At 40.7% G+C, this 17,246-nt stretch overlaps 1 protein-coding gene across 5 annotated transcripts in view; it reads right to left on the bottom strand.

Annotated features, from left to right (window-relative positions):
* Nucleotides 1–15,603, bottom strand: part of osbpl9 (oxysterol binding protein-like 9) — a 31,845-nt gene extending 16,242 nt beyond the window's left edge. For 4 of the 5 annotated variants that reach the window (XM_051377918.1, XM_051377920.1, XM_051377919.1 and 1 more), the window contains exons 1-4: nucleotides 15,453–15,603; nucleotides 13,271–13,321; nucleotides 9,686–9,764; nucleotides 2,132–2,208 (exon numbers count right to left, since the gene is read on the bottom strand). In XM_051377918.1, coding sequence (XP_051233878.1) covers nucleotides 2,132–2,208; nucleotides 9,686–9,764; nucleotides 13,271–13,321; nucleotides 15,453–15,563 — 318 coding nt within the window. In that variant the 5' untranslated portion in view covers nucleotides 15,564–15,603. Of the gene's footprint in view, nucleotides 1–584; nucleotides 1,007–2,131; nucleotides 2,209–9,685; nucleotides 9,765–13,270; nucleotides 13,322–15,452 lie in introns of those variants that run through there. The other variant, XM_051377923.1, reaches the window with a different exon arrangement.
* Nucleotides 15,604–17,246: the final 1,643 nt, after the last annotated feature.

Genomic DNA, 17,246 nt, shown 5'->3' with positions numbered 1-17,246 from the left:
TTACAACTGTCTATGTTTGCATAGGGCCTAAATACATGTGAACAGGAAAATGAAGAGGAAAGGACAGAAAAAAAAAAAAAGACAGAGCCCCTATCATTACGTAGTGAACAATAACTTATGTTTTGTCAACACACATAATGGAGGGAAGTGTTTTTTACAGACAGAGCCGATAAGTTTGGAAGCGGAAAGTCAGACGCAGGTGGTTGGTTTTCTTAAAACAGCCACTACACCACCACGTCATGGTGCTCACTTCGTCACCGTTCCTGAAATATTCCCAGACGTCTGCACCTCCACTCCCACTCATTCCCACCACACAGGCCGAGCATCTCTGTGTCTGTCTCTGTGTGTGTGTGTGACTGTGGCAATATTTTAGAGCAGCCTGCAAAGTCTCACACATTAACACTTACAAACTCACCCAGCCCCAAAACAACACACCATCCTCCCCCCTCCCTCCCGTTTCTATTTGTCTTTCCACGCAGTGTGACCCACTTTAAAATGCTGCTGCCCCAGCAGCGCACTGCAGCCGTTAAAGTTCTCCTTGCTATGGTGCAGTGGCGCCTGCATTTGTGTGTGTGTTTACTTACTGGGTGCCTTGCTCCAATGGACATGCTGCGTTAAACCTTGTACATCTCTCCTATCAGGACATTTAGCCTGACACAAGATCGTTTTCTCTTTCTCTTTCTCTTTCTCTGCCTCCGTTATTCTGTTTTTCTCTCCCTACAGCAACAAACCACCAGCTCTAGTGAAGTTAGCGTTCTTTCACCCTCCTCCCTCCTCCACACAGAAACAGAAAACAATCTCCTCTTGACGCTTGCTCTTCACTGCAGTCTGTCAATATAAGCTACAGCAGCCTTCAGACTGTGAGTTAGCTGTGCAGCCTGTCTGGCTACAGTATATCCTTCGACAGCAGTTATCAGCTGAGCGTTTGGTATGAAGGCAGACAGAGCTGAGTTAATCCAGGACCCTCCCCTGGCAGGAAAGGCACACTTCCTCTCACGCAGGCAGAAGAGAAAACACACAAAGCAGCAGCAAGTGCTGACAGCGACAAGCATTAACAGCCACTCTGATTGGCTGAGGCAGCAGAGGCAGATGTTTGGTTGATCAAGCAAGCAGGTACTGGATTGGATGCTGCTGGGTCACATGATGCTATGACAGCAGCGCGCTAACACTGCATAAGTGTGTGTATGTGTGTGTGCACCGAGCAAGCAGGCACACGTAGCACATCAGAAGGATTTGCCACAGAGGGAGGGAAGGCAGAAAAAAGGAAGGAGGGAGGGAGAGCAAATGAAAAGGTTGGTCATGAGGGTGAAAAGGAAGAGGAGATGGGTGGAAAGAGCTGGACGTAGATGATGATGAGAGGGGAACAAGGAGGAAGGTTTGGTTTAGGGAAGGGGAGCAGGAAATAAGGTTGGCCAGGAAAAGAACTAGAGGGCAAGACAAGCAGGAAAAAGAACAGACTGAGAGACACTCAGTCTCAACAATCATAAAAAACAGACACAAAATAAAGGGATGTAACAGGCTGCCAGCTGGTCAGCAGTAAATCAAAGTCTTTCCATAAAACTTAGCTTGGTACCGATTCTAGTCCAAAGCAGCCACATATTGCATAACATTCTCCATTTATGATGACATAAATGTCACCAATACTTCCAAGACTCATCATTGACTCTCAACTACTCTGTCGAGCAAAAAACTAAATCAGGTACGAGCCAGTCACAAAGTTGACCAGATCTGAGATGCAAAGTCCCTTTCAAGGTAGAAGAGGTAGATGATTTACAGAGTATGCAAACGTATGCAATCTGAGGTCCAATAAAAATCCCACAATCAAAAGTCTAGGTAACATATTTATCTCTTACTTCAGGGTTTCCAAAATAACTCACCACTCCTCTTTTAGACTATATCAATACCAGTATACTCTTCAGGTATTACAAACAACAGCATGTTTACTTAGGAAAACAGATGGTGAATTACTACATACACAGACACAGGAATTAGCATAAACAGGCAAACCAAGATCAAGGAGCCCCACAACAAAACAAAATTCTTGTAACTATAATTGATTGAATTAGAGACAAAGATGTATAACAAGACACACACTTACAACCTAACAAGTGCATTACATCAGTTTACATACCCGGAGTTGGAGGGTGTGGCGGAGGATAGTTCCCTCTAAGGCGTGGATCCACTTCTCCCGCTCGTCTGCATCTCGGGCTGAGGGCAGAAGGACACAGACACACCCAGTGAGCCACGTTTTCCATACAGACACCATCAGTAGTCATTACACTCGTGTTACACACTAATGGCACCAAGACACAACACTGAAATGACATGAGTACTGGTGACGCAGTGATGAAGCTGTGTATTCATCAAGAAATGATACACACAAAATCCAATTATAGAGAACAGTGTTGCCAACTTGGCGACTTTCTCGATAGATTTAGTGACTTTTCCGACCCTCTTAGCGACTGTATTTCTAAAAAGTGGCTAGCTACAAATTTAGTTGCTTATTCAGACCTTCAGGGAAAAGGCAAGGAGTATATTTAAACATGTTTTATTGTAATTCATTCCCATGCATGTTGCATGTCTCTTTTGTCAGGGTCTCTCTCTCTCCTCAGGCAGTCAGCAGGTATGGCAGGTGGGTCAGTTATGACCTTCTTTCTCTCTCTCTCTCTCTCTCTTTGTCTCCAGATCTCTGGATTAGGATGTCCCATAGCTCATATGTAAATAGTTAGTTTGAGCTTGCAAATATTTAAAATAGCTCATTTGATCTTCTCCCTCCCTTGTAGTTTTACTTTTTCACTTCAAAGATACTACGTCCCTGGAGAGAGTCTGTAATTATTTGGCTAAATAATAATAATAATAATTATAATAATAATAATACGGTAATAATAATAATAATGTTCAAAGTGTAAGTACATTTGCATTGCTGTATATTAATCAGAAACAGGTTTGCACTTGCATTGCAGTTGGAAATAAAAAGGACTCAACCATGACGGAAAGAAGAATGAAAACTCACTGTGGCCAAACACCTGTGGTGCTTTCAATGTCTGTTGTTCAGATATAAGTGCAGGTAACAACTAGCAGAACTTCTACGGTGGACCAGAATAAGTCAATGAAGTGATGCGAGTTACTGAAACAAAGTTATTAAAACTATATTCATTATGTAAAATGAAACAAAGAACTTCTGTTTGTGACAATGATTGTTAAGTCTGGGACAGTTGAAAGTAGAATTTGGGAAATTCAACAGGTAATAAAATCCCCTGCTTTCAGTTTTCACCTTAAGCTAACCACGTCCTGACTGTAGCTTCATATTTACCACACAGACATGAGAGTGATATTGATCTTCTCATCCAACTCTAAAGATTTAGCAGCTATTTAGCTGTACTAAACACATCTAAAAACAGTTGGCTTTCATATGATAAGATTTAATAATTAAATGTTTTATAAGTGTAAACTTCAATCAGAGATAAGGCTGTAACATGTATTTAAATGATTTAAGTCAAGCCGTATCTGATCATGTACATAGAAACTTTCTAACCATTTAGTTTTTTTGAGGGTTTGGGGTTTGTGTGTGAAATGGAGCTGGGTGAGGCTGCACCCTCAGAGCAAAGACAGAGAACAAACAGACTGCCAGTGACATTAAACAGTGACCTAATACAGGCCCTGATGCGTGCAACACACACACACACACACACACACACACACACACACACACACACACACACACACACACACACACACACACACACACACACACACACACACACACACACACACACACACACACACACACACACACACACACACACACACACACACACACACACACACACATTTCTCCTCTGCTAACACACAACTAGGATTGAATCCATCCAGTCAGGTTGTACCATAGATGCAAGTGTTGTATGTATTCACAGACTGTAGTGTCAAGTATTAAAGCATTTAGGTTATTGAATGGAAAGTAGCTTTACTTCTGCTTTACTGTATATGTGGACGATGGACACCACAGTCAACAAAACTATAACTCTAAAAGTTGTGAAAGAAGAACTTAATAAGATATATGCCACTGAATTACCTGGCAAACTATATCCTGTGTAAGAGTCATTTTTCATTGAGCTGGAAACAAGACAGCACAGCAGATGAATAGCTGTGCTAGCACAGAGGCTGAACAGTGCTACAGCAGAAAAGCTTTTAAAGACATTAAAAGGCAGCCGAAGCTCAGGCCAATCCACTCAGACAGCGCCTTGCTGCCCTCTTACTATCCCCTCAGCCAAACAGACTCTCCAGAGGAACAGATTACTGCGGCTAATGTTGTTTAGCTCTATTCATGACACAGGAGAGGTAGCAGCAGGGCCACTCAACCAAAACAAATACTTTAACTGTATGAACTGGAAGGCCAATCTTCGTCCTAGTCTGCGGTTCACATCACCATGACTTAAATTCCCAAGTACGTACAAGCAGTCAGTCAGCTCAGCTCAACAAATCAACAATGTTAGCCTGTCAGCCAGTAAGTTAGCCAGTCACATGAGGCAACACGCCACAAGTCATGACAGTGGCTGTCATCATGAACCTCGTTTGTATCTTTATCTGCAGACATACATATTCAAACAACCAGCAAGTTGTTTGTCCTTTAAATATTTACATACTTGTACATACAGAAAAAGGAGAGGAGGACAAGCCAAAGTCAGTTAGTGGTGCTAAGACTTGTAATCACAAGGTGCCCATATAAAACAGACTCAGGAAGAAGATATCTAGGATATCTTTTCATTTTCTCTATTGGGAGAAAAGAAATCAGGAGATTTTACTGGTTTCTGAGTTCACACAGTGAAAATACTTTCTAGTCCTTTACAGCGAAACGGGTTTAAAGGGCTTGTTATGTGCCGTTTTCCAGCAATTATCAAATTTAATTGTGGAACAAAAGGGGCAAACGTCTAAAAATCACAAAGTGCATTTTTCTCCTATAATTGAACACGCCTGACATTAACAAGACACTTTTTAGCTTTATGTTGCTGTTTCAACACTGTAAGAGTGTAACAGTCTTGCAGCCTAGCAACTAAACAGTGTCATAACAGAGGAAGGTGTGCTGGTGAAACCGTATTACTGCAGGCTCTGTTGTCTGCTAGAGCAGAGAAGCACAGCAAGACTATTAGGAGAACAAGCAGAAAGAGGAGATGCTGTACCTCACACCAATAAACTACAACCTCCACCGAGACATACACACCTTCCTAATAATTACAGACAGACCCTGGCAGATATTGGATCAAGATCCATTCAACATACAGAGCACAAATAACCAAATAGTTGCAAACTGAAATGCATGAAAATCAGATACTTGAATACTGATGGCAAATTAAACATTGAGGTTCCACATAAAGAGCCAATACAGAGCAGCAATCCAACTGCACTTTGGAAGTCACCTCCTATCCAGCATGGGGAACTAATACCATACATCTGCAATAGAGTGTGTATTGATGTTTTTTTCACATGATACAACCGCTTTCACCATCACTAAATGGCAAAACAAACCTGATACTGATGAGTAGAGTTGCCATATGTAGGAGGAAAACCAACAAATACATTAAAATATACTGCAAAGGTCATCAGAATCATACATCCATTTTTACTGAGAATATTTGAAAGGTAATCTAGAGTCACTTACCCCAAAAATAATCCAACTAAGCTAATAATTCACAAAACAATGTGACATACCTTACACAAAGCCTCAATTACACTCACGTAATACACGTTTTGCAACCAGGTTCGTCTCACTGAATTGTATTGATCCATTTGCTCCTCTTCTCTTTAGCCTTCGGAAGTCAGTAAAAACCTATGCATGAATTTTGCGTGTTTGCCACTCAGGAGGAAGTGACCAACTTCCACGTACAGTGATGTCATGTGAATGTCCTCTATTCTGTCTACCTGATTTTTCTCATGTTTGAGGTATTGTTTTCCTAATTTTGCCAAGATGGAAATAAGTGGAGTTAGAATGAACATGCAAGGCCCTGGCCAGACTTGAACCAAGGACACTGCAATAATGTTGTGTCAGAAAATAATAGCAATGTCTCTATTGTGAGGGAATGACATGAGCAAAGGACCACAGGTCGGATTCAAACCCATGGCCGCTGTAAGGACTACAGTAAGGTACATGGGGCACCGACTCCACCAGGTGAGCAACCATGGAGACCCAACCTATTGGTTTCCTTTACAGGTTATGAACCAAACAACTATCTTCTCCTCCACTGTGGCCTGATGATACTCCAGACACTTCCATCTCTAACTTCCATCTGGCAGACTCTATTAATCAGCTCTAATTTAGGAATTATATGTATATAAATGAAGTTACTAGTAGTACATTCACCAGAGGTGTATTCCTAACCCAAGGATTCTCCTCCCATCTCAGTGGTCAGGGTATCTCACTGCAAAGATTTCCCTTTACAATGCTCAGCCTCTCCTTTCTCCAAAAAGGGACACTGAATTATTCACCCCCAAGCTGATGAAATATTTCAGCACATGCTCCAGCGGGGATGACGGAGGGTCTGATGCTCAGGACTGCAGCATGTCGATAAAGTGGTAGCCGTGCAAATGTGCACGCCGTTAAGTAATGTTGTCTTGGTGGTAAAACTAGTATGCATCTGTTCAGTACTTTGCTAAATCAATGATTCACTGTGAAGCAAAAATGTAAAATTAACACATCATTCTCTTGCTTTGGATTGACTGAGTCATATGTGACTGATTTAGTTAGAATGATGTTCCCAAAAGCACCTAATGGGAACCTCTTTCTAACTAAATACACAAGTGCAGATGCAGTCCTGAAAGAAAAAAATGGTAAAAAAATGAATGAAATCTTAAAGAGGGATGAGAGCAGACAGTGTTGGTGATACTGAGGTGAGGGAGGACCCTGGAGACAAGGGAGAGAGCATGAGCTGGTCTCTCACCCTAGACTGATGCTCCGGGCAGTGAGGGTGGCCTGGCAAAGAGTGAGGAGGAGACGAGAGATTGATAGCTACTGTAGATAACAGGAGGCGAGTGAGAGCAGAGAGGGGGAAAGAGGAAAACGGGAAGCTAAAGGGCTCTCAGGCAACTCTGATGCACCGCCGGGGGAGAGGGGCCGATGAATAATGGATGCTTCTCTAAATAGAAACACAGTACAGAGCTGCACTCCAGGCTAGCACAGTGGCCGGCCGGCTTAGAACTACACTTCAACCTGTGAGCTGGACTGTCCTGTAAAGTGTACCGTGGCTACATCCTGGAAAATTATCAATTTTTTACACTGTAACATGAAAAACGCACTGATAATTAGCTGTGTATCAGCAGGTGTATTGGTAATTAGAATTTTAGTATTGGTCTAGTGCCTTTCTATAACCCCTCTTAATCTTAGCAGCAATTTGCTACCCATCACACAGTCCCTACCTTAGACATGCACCCACCTATACATAATGGCATGTGTGGAGACACACACACACACACACACACACACACACACACTTCACACTCTCTCACACTCTCTCACACTCTCTCACACTCTCTCACACTCTCTCACACTCTCTCACACACACACGCTGCTGTGAATCATGGGAGACTGACTGCATAACAAGCTCAGACCAGGATCATTTTACAGCAACAGAGAAATCTCCTCCTGCCCAGCATCCTGTGAATCTCTTGATGTCCAGAACAGCTGATGTATCCAGAATCTCACGTTCAGCACACATATAGTACAGATTTTCTTCCTGTTCCTTCAGTGGTGACACATGAAAAGGTATCTGGAGAGCAGATTTGTCTTAGTGACATTTTATTTTTTTTCTCTTGGACCAAAAACAAGATAATGGGGGTCACAATGTGCTGCAGAGATTCAGATTGTCCTGTGCCAGGATATGGTGCTTTCAAAGATACCTTATACCCACACTACTGATTTAGATTAGCTAAAAAAGTAGAATTTTAATTGCCATAGGTCAAGAAATGTTTAAACCTAATATGATCTTTACAAATTGTAATCTCTTGCAGTATTGGATTGTCAAAACACACCTTTTTAGTCTGTGTTGCTTTTTAATGAGAATGATACACGCTGCCAGAATTTAATTCCCCTCTTTGACTGCATTAATGAAGGTTTTTGAGTAATGCTCTTAAATGTAGACCCATTAAATTAGACTTACATTTGCATACATTGCTGCTGTGTGCCGATTTCTTCTTGTACAAGTCTCTCAGACTCAGGTAATTCAGATAATATCCACCAACAACTGAACTCACTGAGACATTACAGCTGATGCCAAAGACTGTGGCACAGAAAGTTCCAGAATAAATTAAAACCATGACATTTAAGCAATGCTAATTAATTGACAAACACATCTCTATGTAACATAATTACCACCCTAGGGGCGATTACATCATTGTCTAGCCAAACCAGTGAAGAACAGGATAAACACCAGTAACAACAAACATCCTTTTCTAAATAACACACCTAGTCGGTGCAAACATTGGCACATTCAGGACGCTGCACACACTCTCCTTAATAATTCCTCACTGCCACCAACCACTGAAAAAAAACTACTTCACACTGCTATGAACTGTCCTTGAACCTCGATAACAAACCAATACAACCGAGCACTACATAACGTACTGCTCCACCCTGGCTGCACATCCCAGAAGACAAACAAACAACGCCTCCTTAAGATCCTTTTGCCCGGGACTGGCATGCATGCGGACCATGAGACGTGCACGGTTTTCTCCTTACCCTTCCGTTTGTAGAACCACAGCATACAGCTTCGGAACACAGACATGGGAGAGGGCATGGAGGAGGTGAGAGGGGCGGGGGGCCCATGGACTGTGGCTGGTGACCCTCAAGGAGGAGGTGAATGGGGGTGCTGGTGGTGAAGTGTGAGGGGGTTTGGTGTTGGAGGGGGGGGGGTACAAACGGACAGATGGAAGGACAGAGATGAAGGAAAGGTAGAAGAGGTTAGTTAAAGACCTGGTGAAAAGATAGAATAAAAAAAGGGTGTCTGCGGTGTACTGGACTGGACAGCTCCTTGTCAAAAAAAGAGGAAAGAGTTGGCAGAACGGGAGGGGGCGATGCTGTAGCTGGGAGCCAATCCTGTCCCTATGAAGTGACTGGTTGGAAGACAGCAAACGGCGGCAGCAGTGTAGCAAAGGGCGAACAGCGGCAGCAACCAGAAGAGACCTGAGCTCAGCTTCCAGCTCAGCAGTATTCCCTTATTATTCCCAGAGGCTCAACTGCAGACACACACAAGCAGCAACCTTCCTCCTCAGCCACAGTCGGGAGGACCGAGGGGAGACAAAAAAAAAAGCCTTACGTGCCTGTTCTGTTCCAGAGGAATCTGTCTACCTTGCAGTGGAACAAACTGTGTTTATCTACAGAGAAATGTGTCAGTCCAACTTCTTAGAGCTTGGAGAGGTTCCACGGGGAAGGGAGAATAAGCTCAGGATCACACTGTACGCTTTGACATTGTGTAGATGCCTGTGTGCATACGTTTCCTGGCATTAGTGCAGACCAATCCAAGTCTTTAAAAGGCGGGGAGGGAAAGAGGAGTGACAGAGGGAGAGTGAGAGAGAGAGGGAGAGAGCGAATGAACAGCAGGGATGGATGCTAAAGAGATCACAGAGAAAGGAAGCCAGTGATGGCAGCACATAGAACTGGGGGCATAAAGAGGACAAAATGAAAAGTGGGACAGCTTACCTTGGAAATGGAAAGTCTTCTGGTCCACAGTAATGGTGAATGTGCTGTCGTCCTCGTCATCGATGCCGATCACAGCTCCCTGGGCAAACAGAGAGAGAGAGAGAGAGGGAAAAAGGAGGCAGTCAGACAGCGGGACACGTCATACTCTACTTTCCATTTCTATCCTCATGCCCTCCACATGTTCCAGCAGCCTCTGACTGGCTCTCTATTTTAAATTACCCATGGTTCATTTCAGCACCTCACTCTCTCCCATTCAAAAGCTCCTCTTGCCTTATCATCTTCCTCTTACAATCACTCTGCGTTTCTCCCTAACAAACACATCCGAGTGCAGCTTTTTGGAACATGGGAGAGAAGAAGGGAGGGGGCTGGGGGGTGGGGTGGGATTTGGGAGAGCGAAGGAGGAGAAAGGCAGTGAAGGGTGGAGAGAAAAAGACTACAGGGACCAGCAGCTAGCAGCCAACAGGAGAACAAGTACTGCAGAGGAACAACCCGCTGGCTAGCTGGGACGTTAGCTCCTAGCAACAGAAACAGGGTGTGTGACTCATATAGCAAACCTGCAAATAATAAAAACAACAACAACTGCAGGGGATGGATGGAATCATATAAACAGCTGTATAATATTTTGCAGTCTAGTACAAAAGCACTCCATGACTCCCAAGTTCATTCATATTTAATTTCAGACACTCAGCAAGTCAATTCCATATGACTCACTGATAACAAACAAGAAGAGGTTCTTGGCCGTTCTTAAAGCCCACAGAGTGTAGTCAGTTACTTAAACAACTCAAAGAACATGCGGTCTTGTATGTACAGTGCCTTGTTATGTCTTACAGTAATGAGACTCAACAAATTAATAACACAAGCTCTAATGGGGATATTCTCAGAAGTGATCCCATGCTTAGTTTTTTTCGGAAAAACCTTCTAACATATCTCGTAGGAAAGCCCCTGATATCAGAGACAAGTTGTATAGTTAGTTGAGGGGAAATTAATGGTTGTATGATTGGGAAACCATACATTGCTCTAATATATATTTTCAGTATTTGTCAGATATGAAGGCATTTGATTGTGGAAGGAGTAAAATACACTGAGCGGTCCTTCACAGGTGGTGATTGTTGCAGAGGGAAATGGAAACCTATTGGATTTTAACACTTAATGCATATCCGGATCTGAATGAGGAATCCGATTACAAACCCCTCTCCATAAACCTGCCCTGATCTCTCACCCTGTCCGCTTGAAACCAGACAATATTTTAAAGTGCTAAACTGTTTTCTTTGCTCTGTCTAAGAGTCCTGGAGTTTCTTTGTGCTGACCACAAGTATAGACTCATAAGTTACCATCAAGTGTTTCAGTGACACACAAAGGTAATGTTTACTGAAGACTATTGTAGTGGACTACACTATTTTCTACAGATCTTTCTTTTTTCAATTGACGTGGGACAACTGTTACTCTAAAGACACTGAACTTGAAAATAATCCAACAACCAGGATCAGACATTACAGGTTATGGCTGCATCGTTATTTCAAACAAGACTAGGCATGCTTGGAATCTGTGGGAAAAATACTTTTCAAAACATTGACACAGTCAGCTCAGGATTTCGATACATACACAATACTATAAGATTTGATTAAAAGCACATTTAAAAAATATATTATTTATTCATAAAATCAGGGCTTAGAAGTCTAAAATTTATTAATTTGAATCTATAATGTTTTCATCAATCCTGCAAAGCCGGACACATATAGCCAAAAAATATGTTGTTATTTAATTGAAGAGCTTCATGTACCCATTGACAAAAAAAAGAAAATGTACTTTACATATAATCATCATCATATCATGTATCATATATGATACATCAGGTATTTAGGGTCATTTGGTCAATATAACATACAGATTATGAAAGCCAAGGAACTGTTTTAGTTAGAATTGATAATAAAAAGTCCACTATTCATTAAGAGAGTCATTTAAACATCCAAGTGATCAGGGGAACAGATTGCTTACACACACAAAAAACCCCAATTTCTACTCTACATCTTTTACATTTGAATCTTTAGTTTAATTAAATAATCACATAGTGCAAATGGCATTGTGGTAGGCATAACGGCAGATAGCCTCATGAAACGTGATACAATGACAATCGAGGGATTTACAGATAAATTACCTTTTATACTCGCTGCGTCATATTTTTACACATTTTTAACACAATTAACAATGTAATACAGTAAATACTCATATTGAAATGAGTAACAATATAAATGTTATTCTTACTGCAACTTTTTCAAATTTAGCAAAGATTTCAAGAAAAGTTAAAAATCACTACATGACGGCAGCCATTTTGGATTTGGCTATCAAAGGCCCGTTACTGCCTGCAGCGCTCGGATAATCCACCACAGGGCACAAGACACAGGTCAGATTGGATACAACAGGTTTTTCAAGAAAATTCATCATGGTGATGAAACTCTCTCAGAAACTCAAATCAAATATGATACAAGTGCTGTTATAAAGTTAAACACGTTTTTTCTCGCATTGATCAGTGTAAAAAAAAAGTTGTTAAACAACAAAATACAAGTTCAAGGGAAGAGAATATATTCAATAACCATTGTAATTGACTGGATTTAATTGATATTTTTTCTGCTACATGATGCATAACATCAAATATAGCAAAACGTTTTGTCATCTAACTGTGCCCTAAATGAAACATAACTATGTGTCCACAAATGACATCGGATCCTCTTTTCAGGTAGTTTCAGGAGATACTTCCTCCGTTCAGTGAGATCTATGGGTATTTTTCATGGTGCTCGCCAATGCCTTTTGTCCTGAAAAAGGTGTGGTGGCATAAAATAATCTTTCACCACTGACTCTATAAAAACTCATGAGAAACTTTACCTCCCTGATTTTATATTATTATATATATTATATTTATATTCACAAAGAAGAGCCCAGGCCTTCTTTGTATTTTCCAAAAAGTTGAGGATAGAATAAAAAGGTCACGTAAGCAGACCTAAATGGGGCACTATAATGACATTTCATTCAAAAGGATTCACCTTTCAACTGCCTCAATACGGAAAAGAGAAAGAAATATATATACATTATTTATAATTTGTCAATTTAAGCCAATGTATGTAATTGTACCTTTTTTGTACCCCAATTGTACAGCAGTTGGTTTCTCTCAGAATAAATACAACACCCTATATTTCCTTTCCTTTTAAGTACTAAAATAGATGCCAAAGTAGGACAACTGCTGCCATCTAGTGGACATTACTCATTACTGAAAACACATTATAAGGGCAAACACCTCTATTGGGAAGGATTAAAAAGGTGGAGCTATAGAGCTGTGGAGGAAACTAATGACACCTTATGAACTAGGTCATCAAATCAGGCACTTCATAAATCACATGACAACAGCACAATACTGCTATTGTACATACATACATGGGTTGTGTTGCACTGCGCTCAATGCCCTGAACATGTGGAAACTCTTCCAAATACCTGGTAAAAGCGGGGCCAGCTACTCAGCTAAGCATGCAGAGTAATGAGCATTTAGAGAAACAGCGTTCAGGAACAGGGTGGCCTTGATCCTGAGAATCTTACCCTGAGTCGCACACAGCCTCTTCTGGATCCTCGCATCATCTTGTCCTTTGACTGTAAACCACAACAAATCAGGGATTAATACAGTCAGTATGCAGGACAGGGTAGGCTTGATATTTTTAAAATGTATGATTCAACCTGCGTTATATGGTGCAAGAGGAAATGATAATAGCACTGTTTCACTGAAGATATTTTGAAATGTCACAGTAGAAAAAGGAGAGGTGTTCAAATGAACGATGGGCTGCTTTGGTTTCAGGATCTTGACCTCATTAATACTGGCTCACTCTCACTTGGCTTTCTAGGACACTTGAGTAGGACGGAGCAATCATTAATGTTATTAGTAACACTTGTGCTTTTTCTGTTACGAAAAGTCCTATACAGATAGCACACACACCAGTAGCCTGAAGTTGTTTTGGTTAAGTTGGGAACATTTAACACAAGTCATTATGAGGAGATTATAACCAACCAGCTCCATATTATATACAAGGCTAACTGCATAAACTACATATTCAGGCTGTCCTGTATGTCGTCAGTCTATTAATATCTATGAGCAATTTGATCCAGCTATAGTCCCAGAGTCCCTGCTCTTAATGAAACTTCAGAGAGACAAATTGAGTAAAATTGGGACTAAAATCCAGCACTGGATGAAGGCAGCGGAGTCGTATCACTTGAACTCAAATCTGACTCAAACTACAATTTAATTTACTGTTAATGAATGCTTTATAATGCAAACTTTATGATGTAAAACCCCTTTTCACTTAAACAGTTTGATACATTTTGTTGCACATCAGATTAGGGCTGTAACTAACATTGTTTTTATTGTCAATTAATTTGCTGATTTTTTTCTTGATGAATCCTTTTGTCTATTAAATGTAAATATGTGTATATATATATATATATATTATACATATATAATACAGTTTTTAAATATGTTATAAATATATATTATATATAGCCTAACACAATATCTCAAGCTGGACATGGCATACAAATTGTCTGTTTTGTCAGATCGACAGTGCAAAAATCAAAGATATTGAATATACAATCATAAGCATAAAGATATTTTAAAAAAACAGCAAAACTTCACATTTGAGAATCTGAAACCAGCACATGGTTGTCAATCCACTAATCATCATCAAAATTGTTTTAGCTCTAAAACCGACACTGCTTCTTGGCTCTTGTTCTGCATCGATTTGATATCCAGATTCAGCACTTTCTCTCCAGACTACAGTCGGACACAAGTAAACGGACTTGTTGCCACCTCTTGATCAGTGGGGCTTTGCCTTGTAATGTAATGAAATGTACAATAACTGCAGGTTTATTCTCACACTTTACCAGGACACCACATCTCGACCATCACAGTCACCTTCATGCGGTTATCTAAACAATGCCTCAGTCCGGACTCAGGTTAGTGTCTGCCACTGAGTTCCTGGATTCATTTAAGACCATGTAACGTTAGTTATTGAAAAACTAGTCCTGCAGCTACTGACTATTGCACAAGTAACTAAGTAAGCTAAGATAAATTAAGGGCTTTGACGACTCAGTCAACTTTCTGAGAGGATTGGACAGCCTTTAGTTGGTATCTTCCCTACAGCTTGTTTCACTAACAGTAACACTGACACTTTCTTGTCTGGTTTAGTCTTGGCATTAGTTAGTAATGAGATTACAGTGAATCGACTGCCGTAGGATTTATCAGAAGTGTAAATAACGTGAAACCAAGCAGCCACTGTCTCCTGCCGCGGTGTCTTGTTAGCTATTTGGCTAGCAAACCAGCGAATGCCGGACTCCTATTTAACTACCGGGGACACATGTCGTCTCGACAACACACATAAATCTGTCTCTCTCTCTCTCTCACCCAAAGCGACGAACTTTTTTACAACAATGTTTTCGACGAGTCTGTGTATTTCGGCTTTTTGCCTAGCTAGCTAACTAGCAACATTAGCGGAAGTGTGGAAAAAATACTGCCATCCCATTGGTCAATTGGTCTCCAAGGGCCGTTGCTATTGGCCAACGTCAGGATCTGTCACCAAGGAGACTCGCCTCTTTGTGCCAGCTGAGACTCCCAACTCCTGACAAACACAAGGCCTTTATCCCACTAAGGTTGGACAACCAGCGACAACTTCTACACTCTAACCCTGGGGTGGGGGGTCAGTCTGGCATTTACAAACCAAGAAAATTAACGTACCGTGTAGTATGACAGTAAGCCGGCATTGTAGTCCAAAACGAACCAGCGATACTGCCAACCTTTCATAACGTTAGTCCACTTGCTTAGCGGCCCCTCCATGATGGACGCCATCTTTACAATAGGCTACGGTTGGGGAGGAGTCGGATAAGGTGTGGGCCGGCGTCACGGGTAGGACCGTAGGACCGTAGGACCGTAGGACGATGCTGCTGCTGCTGCTGCTGCTGAGGAGGAGGAGGAGGAGGATGATGAGGAGTATTCAGATCCTTTACTGTAAATACTACTGTTGCAAGTAAAAGCCCTGCACTGAAAATGTTACTTTAGTAAAAGTGTGAATGTATGATCAGGGAAATGTCCTTAAAGTATACTAAATGTGGGGAAATGTCCCCCCCAAAAATGATTGTTATACTGTTATATGTTATAGCATGAGATTATTATTACTCGTGCGTTAATATAAAAGTAGGATTTTACTGTTGTAGTGAGCTATTTTTTTTTAATATTAAGGGTGCAACTAATATTATTTTCATTATGGATTCATCTGATGATTATTTTATCAATGAACAGACTGATTGTTTGGTTTGTAAAGCTTCAGCAGATAGTGAACAATGCTGTCACAACTTCTCCAGAGTGACATACTCACAATGTTTTGTTTTGTTCAACCAATAGTCCCCAAATTATTAAAAAGTGCAGTAGCAGTAGAAAGTGTAATGAAGAGAAAAGACTCACGTAAAGTACATTAAATGTGTACTTAAGTACAGTCCTTGAGTAAATTCACATTACATTCCACCACTGCACCATGGTCGTGTTAAATGTTGTAAGAAGTAGTCACATTTTTAAGTAAAAGTATCAATGTCCCACTAAAATACTTACAAGATGACTCCTGCATTCAGTATCTTACTAAGTGCAGAAGTATTAGCAATAAAATGTACATGAAGTATCAAAACTAAAAATACTTTGTGTGCAGAATGGCCCCCGTCAGACATTATTATATATTAAAGCATAAACACGTAAGCAAAATACTTATACTATATACTTTAAAGTTGTAAAGTTGTAGAATCTGTAATAATCATATTTTATTACCTGATCATGTTTTACATGTAAATTAGTGACTACAACTGTGAAACAAATGTAGTGGAGTTAAAAAGTATAAAGGAGCATCAGATTGGAAATATTCAAGTAAAAGTACCACAAAATTATAATTAAGTACAGTACTTGAGGAAATGGACTTAGTTACTTTCTCTCATCCAAGTACTCACCAGGCCCAACCCGGCTTATCGGATGAGATCAGGCGCGTTCAGCAAGATGAGGCCAAAGTTTACAGCACCTGGTACTCCCAGGCAGCCAGACTTAGTTTCTTTCTAACACTAGATATATTAGCTACAGTCAACTTTTTTCCTCCCACTGTACTCATTCAGTAATTTTTACAGGATTGATTGATTGATTTATTGCTTTATATTTATAGCAACATTTTATATTTGTTGTCATATTTGAATATGTCAGTTTGGGCTTTGGGAAATTGTTATGCACATTTGTTATTACTTTATTGATTAATCAAGAAAATAATCAGCAGATAAATTGGTAAGGAAATAATCGTTAAGACATTTTTTCTTAAGGTGAACATCACCACAAATATTCTGTCTGCTTATTCCGGTGCTGCACTATAGCTCCTGTACTTATAGGGTGGATTAAAAATCAAGATGTTTCTGATGAAAACAATCTGGATGTCTTATACATCATGAATACACTGTAATGCAGTGTGGGGTATTTCATCTTTTTGGGGTGTAGACTAGAATTTAT

The sequence above is a fragment of the Dicentrarchus labrax genome, unplaced genomic scaffold, assembly GCF_905237075.1.
Source record: "Dicentrarchus labrax unplaced genomic scaffold, dlabrax2021, whole genome shotgun sequence".
In the NCBI taxonomy this organism is placed as follows: domain Eukaryota; kingdom Metazoa; phylum Chordata; class Actinopteri; family Moronidae; genus Dicentrarchus; species Dicentrarchus labrax.
This window is presented reverse-complemented; position numbering and strand designations above follow the sequence as displayed.